A 14,742-nucleotide genomic window follows, 5' to 3' on the forward strand; every position below is an offset into this window, starting at 1 on the left:
GCTATGCTTGAATCCAAACATGCCATTTTCTGCTTCTTGCATGCCAGCCCCTCATATATGAACTGGGTAGTTGGCAATAATATTATTTGGTTTTATCAATGTTTCAACTGTAGAAGTCAATATTCCTGATTCTCCCAGAGTTCATATGCAAAACCTGATTAGTAGCTTACAGTTTTGTGCATTGGATGCTTCTGTTCAATTGGATGGTATCTCTTCCTTTTGTCATATCAACTTCACCACTCAGCTTGGGGTCATCTACAAATTCTCTGAGGGTGCCCCTGATCCCAGTATGTAGGTCATTGATAAAGATGATAAAGATTATCTGTCCTAGAGGTGAGGCACTGAGAAAAGCTGTGGGTGCTCCATCCCTGGAGGTGCTCAGGGCCAGGTTGGATTGAGCCCTGGGCAGCCTGAGCTGCTGAATGGGCCTTAAGGTCCCTTCCAACCCAAGCCCTTCTATGACTCTATCATTTACAGAAAGCAAGAGTGAAAGAGTGCACAGAATGTTAAAGAAAACAGAGAACAACTGACTTCTAACATCTCCTTTGGACTTAGTAAAGGGAAAATAATTTTGAAAAAGAATTTTTAGGAGTCCAGAGCTGAAGATATAGCCCAAGAAAAATGATTCAGAGAACGCACAGTGAAATAATACTTCTCTTTGGGAATGAGTAAAGACATAGCTTCCTCCAGTGGTTAGAATATCATATGCAGACACTTGCCAAGTATTTACAGGTTGAGCTCTGGCACACTGATTAATGGGTCCTTTGAAAATGCAGTAAAGCATCTGGAATGAAAATCAAAACTTATTAAGAACAGATGGATGCGGTCCAGGTCAGCCTTCTCTAGTGCACATATTTGTAAGCTGGATGTAAAAGTAATTTTGGAAAGATAGTTTGAATGGAAACTGTGTCTAGGACTCAATACATCAGACAACAGACTTCATCAAAAAAAGCAGGACTGTGAAAGAACAGGAGCAATTAAAGTTATTCCCTGAGCTCTGAAAGTCTGATTCCAGCCGATAATGCCTTCTGCAATCCTACAAACTCTTGGTCCCACATCATTACCTCAACCACACATTAATTCTGGACTGTTATTCCCTCAGTTCAGAAAGAGCCTTGTTAAATAATGCAATTGTTAAGCATGTCATGCCAAGAACAATATCTGTGTTTTCTCCACCTGGCCCCCATACAGTAGTAGTGCCAGGTTATGGGGCTCAGATTGACTTTTAGGAGTTAAAGTGCTTTGGGAAACAACATGCTGTTCAGCATGTTCAATCAAGAATTAGGTTTCTATAGTTTAATCACCTGTAATAAATCCTCTTGAAACTGTTAAAAGAATTCTTTAAAAATGCTGGAAAGTGAAACTTGGCATCACTAAATTAAAAGAAGGCCTTAAAACTTGCTGAGGTGTCATTTAATAGAAAGCCTGGAACAGGTGCATAGGTATGTAACCAACAATATTAAAACCAGGGACACTGTGAAGGCCTTAGAGCACCACCACCAGGAAATCAATTAGAAATAAATTATAATGAAATAATCACTTGAGCTAACATCTTTGCAGGCAGAGAAGAGTATGTATTTCTCTTACGTGGAAGAAGTGTCTTATTTATATGAGTGTAAAACAGTTGATTCTCCTGAAGTTGTTGCTGGTTCCTGAGAGGCAATTGTTAAAGGAATAACTGAAGAAGCTGCCAATACAGAGACAGGAGATCTTCGGGGGATCAAGTACAGAGGAAGAAGACAGGGTGCCCCCACAGAGGCAGAGGAAGAAGCTCTGGCTGCACCTCACCACCCACAGCCCTTCCTGATGGAGCCCAGGCCAACTCAATCCATCCCACTCCCAGGTGGATCCAACAGATTTCCCAGGTGGAGCAAGGAAGCCACCTGCACCGAAACCAACTTTACCTCTCGGAACTGTCTCCCTTTGCCCCATTCCTGGTGGAGAGTCAGCCCTGGTCCCAGACACTACCATCTCGAATTCTCCTCTACGGCCAGTGCCACCAGCTCAAGGAGCAGCTCTGCACTTCAAGCTTGTTATTCTCTGCTCCCTCCTTCTTGCTCACAAGTAGAAGATAAGTTTTGTGAGTGCATATTCGGATTTGTTTATTTTTCCCTAAAACAAACCCAAAAGCTCCTATTTGGAGATTCCTGATGAGATGGACTGACCTCTCAGCAGAGCCCTCTCCCTTTCCTCTCTTCAGCTGCCACGCTCTGTAAACCTTTCCATCACGCACAGGTAAAGTGCTCCCACAAGCACCCTGCAAACAGGCAATGTTTTGGAAACAAAGAGAAGTAATTAGTCAAGATCCCAACCAATTTTATTTAATTTCATGCTGAGAGCAGCTTTCTTCCATACCCATCAACAGATTGAGCTCCACAAACCATGGACAAGCCCACCTTGACACTTGCCCACCCAGCACCAACCCAGCTGGCACAGAAAGCAGCAAACTCCACAGAAAGCAGCCTGGCTACTCACTGTGTTTCCCAGTCAGGCCTTCTCCACTGCTATCTCAATGACTCTGAAGCTGTGACTCTCATGTGTCCGAGTCAGAAGTCGTTTAATCTGCTCTCAACAGAATAGAATAGAGATATTCTCATGCTTTTTTTTTTTTTTTTTTTTTTTTTCCTGGTGTTTTTTTTTTATTGTTACTGTCAGATCCATGTTCAGTGCCTGCTGACAACTGCGTGTGTTGCTGCCTATCTGCAAGTGTTTCTTACCTGAAGGGGCACTGAGGAATGCTTTCATTCACAGCTGCAGAACTTGGAGATGTGCAGGTGCTCCAGCAGGAATTTCAGATCTGCAAAAGTTCTAGCAGATTTGTAATATCAAGGAAAAACCCCCATGAGGAAATATTTGCAGATTGAATTGCTTTTCATTTTTAATAGTGGTTTCAACACCTTACTGACCCAAGTATTCCCAAATCTTTTACTGCACAAAGCCCTGCCTGGGCTCAAGGTTCAAGTATCATCCTTTGCCAGTCAGTGCTGCAGCTTCACCTCTTCTTTATCAATCCTGGCACAAGCTAAACTGGGAATTGTTCTTGTTGACATTTTGCAATTGTTTATTTCAAGTGGTCTGTTTGTTTGTTTTGGTTAAGTCACCTTTCAAGTAGGTGAATGCACTGCATTTGACCAAGCTCACCCTAGTATCACCAGCACTGGCACTGGGAGAAGAGCAGCAAACCACACTGGAGGTGGGACTGCTGCTAGGAATGATGTAAACTGAGAGATGAACACAGTGATCCTGAAATAGTATGGGCTCCTTTGCAGCCCCAGTAGGAAGCTACCACACAACATTATTCAGCTCACCACAAACTTCCTCACTGTGAATGTCATGGCAGGGTGGTGATCTGACTCCAGTAGCTGCCATACCTCTGGTTCTCCTGGCCTAAATCTGGGGAAATTTGGCAATAAGGAAGGGATTCTTCCCATGGGCTCCAGACAAGGATACCATCAGCAGGTTGGGGATAGGATAAGGACACTCAAGATATGGCATCCCCAGCAGAATGGGCAGACTGCATGTGGAAGAACAGGGTGAGAAGTGCCAACAGTGACTTGATCATGAAATAAAGCAAAGTTAATCATAATAACTTCATAATTCAGCAGTGCTGCTTCCAGCATCAGAACACATGACTGCATTAGAGTATGCAGAGCCACCCCAGTATGTATGCATGACCCCACCCTACGCAAGAGATAAGGTGGAACTTTAGCACCTTCTGTTGGCAAAACAATAGGTCCTGCAACAAAAATTATGCCCCCAAGACCCTTGGGAGACTGATACTGTTTTGCATTACAAAATGTTCTTTAGTATCTTAAAGGAAATTTTAGCATTAGCAAGTTCTAAAACTGTACAAACATGAATGAAAAGATTTATTAAAACGTTTCAGTGTAAATACAAAGAATATTCTGCCATTCATTAAAGGATCACACATAGAGAACTGCTGCTGTACTCCAAGATATAGGCAGGGTAAATCTGGAGCTTCTCAAAGATGACAAAGATGGAAGGGTTTTCCGGGTTATCCACACAGCTGTCATAAAGTCTGTTGCGATTGTTTGGTGTGGGTGGAGGACGAAGGTATTCAGAGTCCCCTTGAACAAATTTCCCAACAAGGACCTGAGCTACAAACATGCTGTAGCGGCTGATCCTAGAGGAACAGTACTCATGAGAATAACTGGCATCTCTGGCGAAGTAGCTTCCTAGGACCAGGAAAAGCCACAGGTAAGAGAATGCATCAACCAAGGAACGAACATCTGCTATCAGCTCTTTGGCAGCCAGTGATCCAACAGCCCCAAATAGCTCTGAACATATCCTTGCCAAGTGTTTTCATGTGGGCTTTTTTAAAAGCAGACAGATGCTAGCCATATTTCTCCATCAATATCTCTGTCCCACCTGTCTAAAAGCTTTGTCAAACAGCAAATACTTGAGGCAAAGAGGAATGTTTTCTGTCCCTCCTGAAGGCTGCTGACACAGCTTGCAGAGATGCAGATCTGAACAGATGAGATTGCACTAAGGGCAGGTGTGTGGCATCTGGGACAGCCACGTCACACAGACTGGTCACATGTGCAGCCTGTTGTGCTGTGCCACGAACTCCCTCTCACCAAGTCTGCCATTGCCTATGGAGTCCCCACTGCAGCTGGGAGTGGGTCCATGGTAGGACTACATGAGTTGACATGACTGCTCTCACCAATAGCAGAAACAGCTTTGCGCTGCTTCACCAACAAAAGAAAGTCTAAAGAAATAGGATAAGTAGAAAACACAGCTCTTGCTGAGCTTTTCCCCGAGTTCTAGAAACACCCTAAGAATTTCTATGTAAGTCCAGCTCATGTTCTTGTACCTTTTCCATACATTGTCCCATGAGTGCCACAGATCCTCCAGTCAAAATTCTGTTCACAGATGGCTGGCACATGAGATGCGTTTGTCCCGTGGAACAGAAGCCGCTCATCCACCCAGTTTGATTTGTGGAGCTTCTTCATGTGCTCCTTCTGCCTAGTGACAAAAAATGAATGCCATTTTGCCCTGATTTAAATGAGGACAACTTCCCAACCCAACTCCTCATACTTCGGGGTTGTGGAGGAAGAGTGACACAAACCACTGTCAGTGGGGATACTGCCTGCTGTGCCCTCCTGTTGGTACTTTGCAGCACAGCTGGCTCCTTACAGCAAAACAGAAAGTTCTCATATCATCGTGGACCATGTTGCATACAGCTTCACATATCACATTAGAGAATAAAGAGACAAACATCTCTCAGGAGGGAATTGTTCCCAGTTCCCAGGTTTTATAATCCTGAATGAATGAGTATGGTTATGAAATGAACAGCATGAAGCCACAGTAAAAACTGTGTAAACTCTACCTCTGACTTTATCACATAAACAAAAATATATTTTTTTAAACCCCATAAGAAGAATAAATTTGTGATTCCACAACTCAGTCACAGTGAAGGAAAATAAATTTCTTTTTGAATAACATTAGCAAACACACATAGGAGTGTGGAGGCAGTGACAAGTGAGGGATTCTCAATAACACGCCCAGACAGCAAGAAGCCCCAGTCCCTGCCAAGGGGCCCTTAGGGGCTGGGGTGACACCTAGCACCACAAGCAATGGAAAGGTTCTGGGGCATGGCTCGTTGACTGAGGTGGGTACTCCCTTTAGGAGTATAGAACTTATTATGGGATGCAGGGGAAGGGCATATGATTTGGGGATTACACGTATAGCAAGACAGGTGGAAAAGGAGATAAAGAAGGCCCCTAATCATGCATGGACAAGTGACTGACTTGTCTGTAGGCTTGTCTAGCCATGCCCTGTGCCTGATCCACGCAGTCTGACCTATCTCTTCATCAGACTTCATTTCTAGCTCATATGCTGGGTGGTGAACTCTACAGCCAGTGTGCTGGAGTGCATATGAAGGATGTCAGTGCTGCAATTGGACTGGAGCCTCAGGGTAACAGCAAGTGAAGCAAGGAAGGTTATGCATGTCAGTGCATGATTGCTAGTGAATGTCAAGCTGGACAGCCAGAGAGGAGAGCAAGTGACCTGGGACATGGGTATCAGAGCAGTCATATCTCTGGGCCAGGTGCTAGAGAGAACAGTTTCTACCTTGCCTACCAGAGGAACAAGGAGGCTCAGGAAAACTACTTGATGGCAGCACAAAGTATAGGGGTCTGCTGAGAGATCCATTTGTACATGTATATCTGTGTGCAGAATGCAGCTGGAGATGGGAGGATCCCAGGGCTAGCACTCCCTAGGCTGAGTGTCTAAGTCCAGCTCCTGAAGAGACATGTACAGGTGTGTGTTTGTTTTCCACCAACAGGCTTTCATCCAGATTAGCCAGAGAAGGGAGCAGCATGATGTTGTTGGCACTATTTATCATTTCTTGAGTGCTGTGCTGTGTTGATTTTTTGTTCAACTATATGTATATATATAAAAGCCCATTTTGTGCGTACACACGTGTTTGTGCTTATGCACCTACTGTGAAACTCACTACCAGCAGGATCTTTGCACACAGAAACGTGGCAGTCAAACCTCTGCTGGGCTACTGCCTTTGGCAACTCCTATCACAGACTGTGGATGACAGTAGATCAGGAAACACCCATACACTCTGCTACCATCAGAATAATGAAACAAAATAGAAACAAACCACTGAAAAATTTGCCAAAGGGTTGGGTTCTGGATCCTCTGCAGCCGGCAGATGCTGTAGTCTTTCATCGTCTTCTGAAACAGACTCTCAATTCTTTTATATTCACTGGAAGTGTTGCCAACATCTACCAACTGAAAAATTCAAAAAGACTAGAAATAAGGTATTTCTGATAGTAACAACTCCCAGTCCTTCCAAAGGAGTTATCAACTTGCTCACATTAAAAGGAAAACCCTACCAATTAAAATCGTTAGCTTCTCCTGTCTTTCCAATCAAATATTCTATCCCCACTTTCACTCTCTTTTGCCAGGCCGGAAGCACAGGCACTGAGGTGCTGCTGCACAAGGAAATGATTGCAATCTAACACAAGCTTCCCTCAGTGTACACACTTCTTATGCATCCAGATTATTTCTGCTTCAAAGTAACCTAAAGCTGAAATGCACAGCAGTATCCAAGGTGGAGACGAGTGAATATCAGCTTCACCTTAATTTGATACCTGAGGTCCTTCTAGATACTTCCTTACAGGTCTGGCTCTAATTTTACCACAGCAAATGACATTTGCTTCAAAGAGACCAAGAAACGTAGACCAATAAATAGACACAATTCATCCACTCCACTGGAGATGTGAAAACTCATACCTTGTACCCAATTTCAGGGAGTGCTGATTGGTCCCATTCTGGAGGATAAAGTGAACATGATGGTTCTGTATACAGGCTGTGAAAAAGAAGAAAGAGCAAGTCAATCCACAACTCTTCTCACCAAATCTCCTTTCTGGAAAATGCACCTAGCTCTACAGCAGCTTTCAGGCTTCTCTGGATTCTCTTTTTTTCTTTTTTTTTCCAACCTTCCAGTTGCCTTTCTCTCCAGTTTGAATTTCCATTCACATCCTAGTGATGTTAATGAATTTCTTGGCAGGCATTTGTAGGAGACCTTTGGTCAAGAATTACCGTAGTTTATACGACTGCTCTCCAATAGACCTCTATGTGAGCTGCTTGAACTTCTAGTGAGCTGGGATGAGAGCCCTCTCCCTCCAGGTGCCTACTCATCTCAAAGTCACTGGCCAGACAAGCAGCCCACTTTCCCTGTTCCCCAGGATCAGCCTGGCAGAGGACATGGGTGGGCAGTAATGTCCCCATGCACTGCTGCATTAGTTACTCCTTAATAATTTCCGATGCAAGTCTTCAATCATCCACCTGGCATGAATGTTTTGCTCCAGGCAATAGGGGCATTACCATCGACTCAGAAGTTCTAGTTTGCTTTATTTTTAAATCAGCCAGCCTTTGGTTGAACCAGCCCTTAAATTGAACCCATGGGTTCTTATGCACTGCCTGCCAGTAAGTTTCTGAAAGTCAAGATAGCTCTTTTTGAAATAAAGCAATAGCACAACTAACTTTTAAAGCAAACATGCCCAAATGCTGGCAGACCAAACTTCTATGCAAATACAAACTAAAAATGATTGCATCCAGGACACTTCATTTACAGGAATTTCTTCTATCTTATTTAATATTTCAGCTTTCCAGGAAATGGCATCTATCTGCTCCACAGTCTCGGGACTGGCACTCCCCTGTTCCTGCCCTGTGTATGGTTTAGCACTGTTGAGCTACAAGTCAAGGAACAAAAATTCCTGGCACAGTTGTGTCAGCCCTATATGATCTTGCTCTCACAGAAGGAACAAATCTACCCTAGAGGTCTCCAGTCTCCAATGGCTGCCAGGATTGCCACCAAACATCCCTCACGCACATTTCACAGAAGTATTGCATAATTTACAAATAATGTCACAGCAAAAATTAATGTTAAACCAGTCAGCAAATTTCATTTCTAGAAAGGAATTTAAGAAATCTAAAACTGAATTCTAGAGAGAAAAGAGGGATTTCTTAGTAGAAAAATGCCATCATCTAACATCTCCATTAAATAATGCAAGTATGGTACCTTTTGTCCTGCTCACGTCGAGAGTACAAATTTTTTGGCAGCCGCATAACTTTTCTTTGAGTTGCATAGACCACATTTCTTTGGACCATGTCTTGAAAGAAAAACACAATGACTCACTACTATGCAATTTATTACCCAGGGAATGCACGTAGGAAAAGTTTTAAAAGCAGGTAGCCCAGGATGGCTGCAGGGTGACATTCTTGCTATCACATTCACCCCATTCCCTACTTAATAGTTTGAGACCGTTCCCACTTGGGCAGCTTCTGCTTGGAGATCACCAAGGTCAACAGCCTGCTAGTGTAGGCTGTGAAGCTGAAAGGCAACCACCAACTACTGCACCTGCAGATGTACTCACACCTGGGCTGCCAGCCAGAGAAAACCACATCTGATGTCTGGCCTGCAGCAGGGAAGGGTTTTCAATGTGATGGAGTCCCTAAGCCTAACTTTCCTGGCAGTACAGGATTGTTACTTGGTGCTTAGAGGAAAGCCTGTCTTTTGTTTCTCATCCTGTAACAGTATCACAGAGCACGTGCAGTGCGACATTGCTAACCAGCCATTGTTTCTTCCTTCAAACGTCACACTTTCTATTCATGCCAGGAAACAGATTTTAATTTTCGAAACTAACAGAAACCTTAAAATGGTTAAAAAAATACAAATAAATTAGAAACAGATAAGAATTTTTCCATTCTCTTTCTCTGTAATTAGCCCATAATTTTCCTTTGCTGCACTGTGTGCTTTCTCATAACTAGTTTATGTCTACTAGAGCTTGCTTCACCATTTGACTTTTCTGATCTTTTTTTTTCCTTTCTTGTTTCCTCTTCAGTTACATAAACCCAAATGCCTAAGTCAAATACCATGAAGTACTTTATTTCAGTTCTTGTTCTCAATATACAGCATCGACTAATGATGCGGAAATCTAGAAGTTTGATCAGAGAATCTCAGAACTACAGAGAAAAGTACATAATGTTCAAGCTCTGCTTGGAGAGAACTGATAAGAGGAAAAAAGACATGTTCCAAGAAATCCGGATACCCACAGGTTGACAATTCTTTGTATGAAAAAGGCTACCTTAGAGTCAGCAACGCAGTGTAATGAATATTAAGCAAAGAAGTACTTTACCTTTGAAGTTTAATTCATATATCTGAGAACCAGCACAAAATGTCAGAGTGCCTCTCTGGTCAGCTAGAAATGCCTCCTCCAGATCTGCAGAATTTACCGTGGCATGGGGGTAAATCGGGTGCTACAGATAGAACAAGGAAATGACACACATTAGAAATAAGCCTGTGGTGTAAGTGGCACTGTGGGGACATACCAGTTTTTCCTCAGGTCCCTGTGATGAGATGCTGTGTGGAACTAGTCTCAAAGACTTCCAGCATTTTGTTCTTTGGGGAAGGTACCTCACAGAGAACAACTGCTTGATACAACAGCAACCAAAGTGTTTACCCTGTGAGGTCAGCTTCAGCCTGCATCATCTCTGGAAAATACGCCCATTTCTAAAGGCAGTCCTTTGGAAGCTTTCACAGAGACTCAGTACTGCTTTGATGGACACTTTGTAAGATAAATCCACCAGGGCATCAAAGCAGCACTACAATGAGCACCAGCAGAACATGTAAAACACATCAGCTGCCAAACAATATGTCCTAAGCAACTCTCCAAAGATGGCTGAGCAGGAGCTTTCAGCATCAAACCATGGATCTCACCTCTTTCCCATATTCAATCCACTGCCCCAAGTCATCAAGCCAATACCAGGCATACGCCATTCTGAGGATGAACAGAAGGGTCTGAAGGCACCAGAAGCACAGGAGAACTGGTCAGTGCCTGGCTGTGTCCTCACCCCTAGCACAGAAAGAGAAATCCAGAGTCAGTCTTTCCCAAAGCTGTCAACCTATACAGTATCCTTGCTGATCTCAGAAGTCTAATGACATCTCAGAAAAGGGGACATTTTGGGCTGGGAAGTGCAGAATCAAGGAAATTAATCTATTTTACAGGCTTTACATCATATTTGACATGTCATGTATCAGAGGAATGACCCTGAGTTCTGTGGCTTGGGTCACCATTTTTTTCTCTAAAATGTGTATTAGGAGAAAACACGACTAGTGCAATTAACTTGGTTTCTTAGATGAAGGTCAGCAGTGCCACCTGGATAACAGCAACAAGACACAGTTGTTAAGCAGAAATCCCACTGCCTTCAGAAAGCACCAGCAGCACCACTCCTCCTTCTCTGATGAGGAAAGAAAAGGGGCTGTGTGAGGATAGGGGCCCCAGTGAGGAGAGGCTGGGCTTCCCCATGCCAGACACAGCTTGCTGTGGGATGAGACATTCACAATTTCTCTGGGCAGCCTGTACTGGTGCTTTGCTACACTCTGAGTGAATAATTTTTTCCTAGAATTTCTCCATGTCAGTTCAAAGTGCCCGCCCCATGCTCCACCTTAAGATATGCCACCTCTGAGGACAGAACAGGTGGCCACCAGCAATTCAAATACAAATTTCCCTTTGCTTTTTCTCCCTCCTCCTCCTTCGGTTGTCCCAGCTTTGGATTGCAGCCCAGCTAACATTTTTCTATGCTCCTGCATCATGACCTCATTGCAGGGCACACAAATGCAGCCAAGCCAGTTGCCCACCTGCCTGCTGTGGAGTTTGCAAGGGTCTGTGGTGGAGATGCTCACAGCAGCCCAAGGAATTTCAACAGGCTGTGCAAGGGGAAATGGGAAATGGTCATTCATCTGATTCTGACATCCTTCATGCTTTGGCAGGGATCGGGCTATTCAAAGCAGGCTAATCAAGGGAAAACAAACAAGGAGTTCCCTTCTAGGGTTGGTTGCAGTACAAAGGCCCATGAACAAAGGCCTGGCAGCCCCTTGGCCTGCCAGAACAAAGAGCAAGGAGGGACACAAGTCCCCTTCCCAGCCTTAGCTTGTTCCACCGCTGTCTTCAGACTGTTGTGCTCTTTATACAGAGTAACACTAGCCAGGCTTTTCCTAGAAAAACGCTCCCAATTCATTTTCTTTCAAACCCCATTGCAGGACATTCATGAGATCCAATGCTCCTGGGAGCTTTTTTTGGATGCCTTCACCCCTTCTTTCCCCTCTGCACAGCGGTATGCTGCTGCCGTGGCAGAACTGTGAGTTCTTGGATAGAGTGTGGGATTTGGAGGGGGTGGAGAAGGAACAGAGGAAAATGGGCAAGGAGGCTGGGAAGAATCAGATGAAGTTTCCAGCAGCTCTTCCCCCTGCTCCCCCCATCCATGTTCCCTCTCCCCCTACTCCACAGACCACTGCTACCCCTGCATAGATCCGGGACCCCTGCTCTGCTCTAACCCCACCCTCTCTACAAAAAGGTGCACTTCAGTCCCGCTTTCACTTTCACTTCCCAATGCTTGTGCTCCCGGACAGTTTTTTTTTTTCACTCAGCAGCTAACCCCAAGGAGAAAGAAATGAAGGTAAAGCTCTTAATATAGCAGACAGACATATTTCATTGTCAGGATTCAGTGTTCTCCACCTTTTGCCAAAGATGTCACTATCTGCTCTTGTGTAACAGATACCCCATAAATTTGCCTTCACATCCGTGCTGCAATAGCCTGCACAGATGAAAAGCAACCTCACACCACCTTCCACATTGCCTCCGCTCTCAGAACGGAGGTATTAACGAAGACAACCATGGTTTATGGCCTGACTAACAGCAAGCAGGTGTCCTTCCAGCGGAGCCAAAAGCAAAACCTACAAACTGTGAAATCCCCAACTTCCTCCGCCTCCCTCCCCAGCTTGACTGCATCCCAGGAGAGGTGTCAGAGCCCCACGCGTGCTGCCTCCCCAGAGTCCCCTACTCACGGTGCTGTCAGCAGGCTGCCCATCCACTTCCCGGGACGGATGGGTGTCAGTCACGTGCCTATGCGTCACCACAGCCCTCTGACCCCTATGTCCACGTGGAAGAGGACCCTAGCACGCAGTGAGATCTTCAGAAATGAAATACAAGTGGCCAACTGGAGCGCCGCTGCCGGACGTCAGGGATGCCTTCCCACTAGCCCAGGGCCCGTTAAGGAGTGGAGCTAAGCAGCATTTCCTTCTGGTTATTGCGCCATACTCGCGCGCATCTGCCAGGCATGAGCAGAACGGCCAGGCGGAGCTAATGGTTCTGGCAGGCGTATCAGTAAAGTCAACATCCCTGTGAGCCGGCATAGCTTGTCCTTTTTGCTTAACTTCTCACACTGGGCACCAACGCCTGACTTGCACCTTTTCCCTCCTGCCCCTCATGTGGCCAGGAACGCTCCAGATCTTCTCCTGCCATTCAGCTTCTGCTGATAATCATTCTTTGAAAACCCAAAGCTGTCATTGCCTTGCAAAGCGAAACCCCCATCTCAATGCATAAAGTGGGAACACCCCTCAGCGTGCACCTGGGCTAGTAAATGCAGTAGGCAGAGTTGCACAGACAGACCCACAAAAGTGCAGAGCAAGCACAGGACTCTGCAGTGCAGGGCTGAATCAGCCCACACTGAGCTACTTACTCTCTTTTTTACTCCTTTACCTTCAAATGAGAGCCGTTCTCTGCTGAAATCGGAGCAGGATGAGATTTCCTATCTGATTTGCAGCCCCGCGGAAGACTGACAGTGTTTCCCAGAAGAGCTGTGAAGCATAAAGCTTAACGATAGGTCAAGCAGTACTAACCACATAAAATACTTGCATCTGAGTAGGTTTGTTTTAGTTGCACAAATTATGTTCAGTTGAATTGCCCAGAACAGTTTCATCCTCTGATAATCTGGTCAGACCAGATCGGCGGTGACAGAACCATAGAGAGCTCAGTTCTTGTTTCTGGAAAGGCTGCCTCCTGAGTGTTCTTTATAAACACAGGATAAAAAAAGAAACAGAGCTGTGAGTGTGAAGTTGAACCTTGCTTCTTCCCCATCCGGCCCTTTCTGACTGCCTTTTGACCTCTCATATCATATCTGCTTCTCATCTCCATAGTTGTGCAACTTTTATGCTCTCTTTGACTGAAGAGATTTATCAGCTCAGATCCCTCAGGTTCATTTCTGCATATGGGAATTCTCTGCTAAAATACTCTTCTGAACCGAAGCCAAGAGTTTCAGCAGACAGCGATACCAGCTCTAGGAAAAACATTCTGCTTGGTACAGAATGTTTACATAGCTTTCTGGGGACAGCATCCTCCATAAAACAAACAAGGTGCTGCAAGTTGGAGACATACGTTCACTGTAAGCCAGTACATTGTGACATTGTATTTTCCCTTTTTATCACTTTTAATTGCAATGGATGGCTGCGGGGCTGTTGAACCTCTGATTTCTGCTGTCACTCTAATAGTGACACCAGAACTGTCTGCATTTCCAGGGTTTGACAAGTCTCTGAACAGACATTCCATGGCTCTGCCTTTTCCTGCATGCTTAGCAGAGGCACCCACACGTGGTTTCTCTGCGTTTGTGAAATTATTTATCACGCACATGAAAAAAGCACAGTCTTTATCTTCTCTCCACAAGTTTCAAGTCTCGTTGCTTTTGCAGAGGAAACAGACCACAAAAAAAAAAAAAAAAAAAAAAAAAGTGATGTTTCACATTTCTAAGTGTATTTCTGTAGATACAAATCAGCTCTGTCACAGCTTCAGACCACTCCAAGGTTTGGTGTGCAAGTACTGATGCTACAGTGCAAGCTTACAGTATAAGAACAGACTGACAGCACCTCATGATGCAGGAAAATCCCCCAAATCTCATTGCAAACCACACTGCCACTTGAAGGCAGCACCTTCTTCCCTAGCTGTGATGGTTTCCCCAGTAATTCCTGTTGTACATTAACTTGTCAGAGGGGGAGGATGAGCCCCGTAACCATGGTGTTCCTCTCTCAGCTCTGTTTCACACAATAACAGGAAATGGTCTCAACAAGAAAAGTAATTCTAAGTTGCTTTGGAAGAAAATAAAAAGGGGGGGTGAGGGGGGAGGGGAAGGAAAGAAAAAAAGAGATTTTTTTAAAGTGGAAAAAGAAAAAAAAGGAAAAAGAAGAGGAAGAAGAAGAAAAAGAAGAAAAGGAAGAAAAAAAACAAAGCCTTTATTTATTTCTAGTCCTTGACTGTGCATTTTACATGTTTTGGTAAATAAATGCTACTTTGGCATTACTCTAAGTGCATGAATGCTTGGTAGATTACAAATGCTTCACATTCTGCTCTTGCTCTCTCCAGGGCCATCAGA

The 14,742-nt window shown here is 44.5% G+C and overlaps 1 protein-coding gene across 4 annotated transcripts; it reads right to left on the reverse strand.

The window, feature by feature from the left end:
- Positions 1 to 2,716: 2,716 nt before the first annotated feature.
- PARP12 (poly(ADP-ribose) polymerase family member 12) lies at positions 2,717 to 14,460 on the reverse strand. 4 transcript variants are annotated; one of them, XM_048956334.1, is made up of 8 exons: positions 12,386 to 13,060; positions 10,259 to 10,394; positions 9,678 to 9,798; positions 8,561 to 8,651; positions 7,270 to 7,345; positions 6,635 to 6,765; positions 4,835 to 4,986; positions 2,717 to 4,196 (listed from the first exon to the last, which is right to left on the reverse strand). In XM_048956334.1, exons 2-8 carry the CDS (start codon positions 10,316 to 10,318, stop codon positions 3,916 to 3,918), a joined length of 912 nt encoding a protein of 303 aa, XP_048812291.1. In that variant the 5' UTR covers positions 10,319 to 10,394; positions 12,386 to 13,060; the 3' UTR covers positions 2,717 to 3,915. The 4 variants fall into 4 exon arrangements, with proteins under 4 accessions (XP_048812291.1, XP_048812301.1, XP_048812282.1 ...); XM_048956344.1 differs by lacking the exon at positions 12,386 to 13,060 and adding an exon at positions 13,220 to 14,460 and having other exon boundaries at positions 2,718 to 4,196; XM_048956325.1 differs by lacking the exon at positions 12,386 to 13,060 and adding an exon at positions 13,080 to 14,460 and having other exon boundaries at positions 2,718 to 4,196.
- Positions 14,461 to 14,742: the final 282 nt, after the last annotated feature.

Source organism: Lagopus muta, chromosome 1 (assembly GCF_023343835.1).
Source record: "Lagopus muta isolate bLagMut1 chromosome 1, bLagMut1 primary, whole genome shotgun sequence".
NCBI classification, from domain to species: domain Eukaryota; kingdom Metazoa; phylum Chordata; class Aves; order Galliformes; family Phasianidae; genus Lagopus; species Lagopus muta.